Source organism: Manacus vitellinus, unplaced genomic scaffold (assembly GCF_001715985.3).
Source record: "Manacus vitellinus isolate BGI_N305 unplaced genomic scaffold, ASM171598v3 scaffold_138_pilon, whole genome shotgun sequence".
In the NCBI taxonomy this organism is placed as follows: Eukaryota; Metazoa; Chordata; class Aves; order Passeriformes; family Pipridae; genus Manacus; species Manacus vitellinus.
Genome location: NW_021938994.1, coordinates 25782 through 26887, shown reverse-complemented (window position 1 = coordinate 26887; position 1106 = coordinate 25782). Strand labels below are relative to the sequence as shown.

Genomic DNA, 1106 nt, shown 5'->3' with positions numbered 1-1106 from the left:
CAGGACCCGGGTGTTTTGTGGCCCCGGGGACAAAACCCGGCCTATTTTTAGCCCCGCTCCTTCCCTGTGGTTTGCGGTGAAATCCCCTCCCGGGGCCGTGTTTCCAGCCCGGCTTGGGTGTTGCTTTCCCACACAGGAATGTGATCCCGGCTCCAGCCCCTTTATCTGCGAGCTTGGAGCCTTTCCAGAAGGAGGGAGGCATTCCTGGGAGATTACCCAGCCGGGCCTGGCTCACCTGCTTCCTCCCGGCTCTCTCCCCCCACACCCCAAAACGCTGCCAGAGCCCCCCGAACGGGAGCGGAGCCGGGGTGGGAAGGGCGAAGCCTCTCCCTGGTTTCTGAGCTTGGAAAGAAAAAGCAGGATCCTCTTCCCGGCCCGGCTGGGATCGAGCCCGGTGCCAGCCCCGGCCGCGTCCGAGCCCCCGCGGTTTTCCACCACCTGCTCCCCGCCCGTGCCAGGCCGGATGGTGGGGACGGTGCCCTGTCCCTCGGTGGTGCTGGCACGTCCCGGCCCTGGGATGATGATGCCCTGCCGGCCCTCGCCGCCCATCCAAAGGTCTCCCCGAGCCGGGAGCTGCGCCCAGAGCTCGCCGTTCCCACCCAGATCCAGGTGAGAGGGGCCGGGCCCGGGGCTCGTCACCGGCTGCACTTTGGACGCCGGCGGCCATGGAATATCCCGAATTCGGTGCCAAAGCCGCTTCCCCGGCCTCGGTTCCCGGCTGCAGGTGGGTGCCCGTGCTGCTCCTCCCAACCCCCCGCGCCCGGAGGGGCTGCGGCGGCTCCCGGAGGGACGGTGCCGATGGGATTTAGGGGGACCCTGATGGGATTTAGGGGACCCTGATGGGATTTAGGGGACCCTGATGGGATTTAGGGGCTCGGGGGGGGTGTGTGGGGTGTGGTGTGTGTGTGGTTTCCAGGCTGGTGTCAATTCCTGATCTCGTTATTCCGACACCGGGCGAGGGATAATGAGCTTAAGAGACAAGGACTCTGCTCCCAACCCCTGTGCCGGCTCCAGGGATCCTTCACCTGCAGTTCTTGGGGCTCCAGGGATCCTTCACCTGCAGCTCTTGGGGCTCCAGGGATCCTTCACCTGCAGCTCCTGGGGCT

At 66.2% G+C, this 1106-nt stretch overlaps 1 protein-coding gene across 1 annotated transcript in view; it reads right to left on the bottom strand.

The window, feature by feature from the left end:
- Positions 1-549, bottom strand: part of PSMB4 (proteasome subunit beta 4) — a 3959-nt gene extending 3410 nt beyond the window's left edge. Inside the window, exon 1 of the mRNA XM_029958032.1 lies at positions 266-549. Coding sequence (XP_029813892.1) covers positions 266-549 — 284 coding nt within the window. The remainder of the gene's footprint in view (positions 1-265) is intronic.
- Between the last annotated feature and the right edge of the window lie 557 nt (positions 550-1106).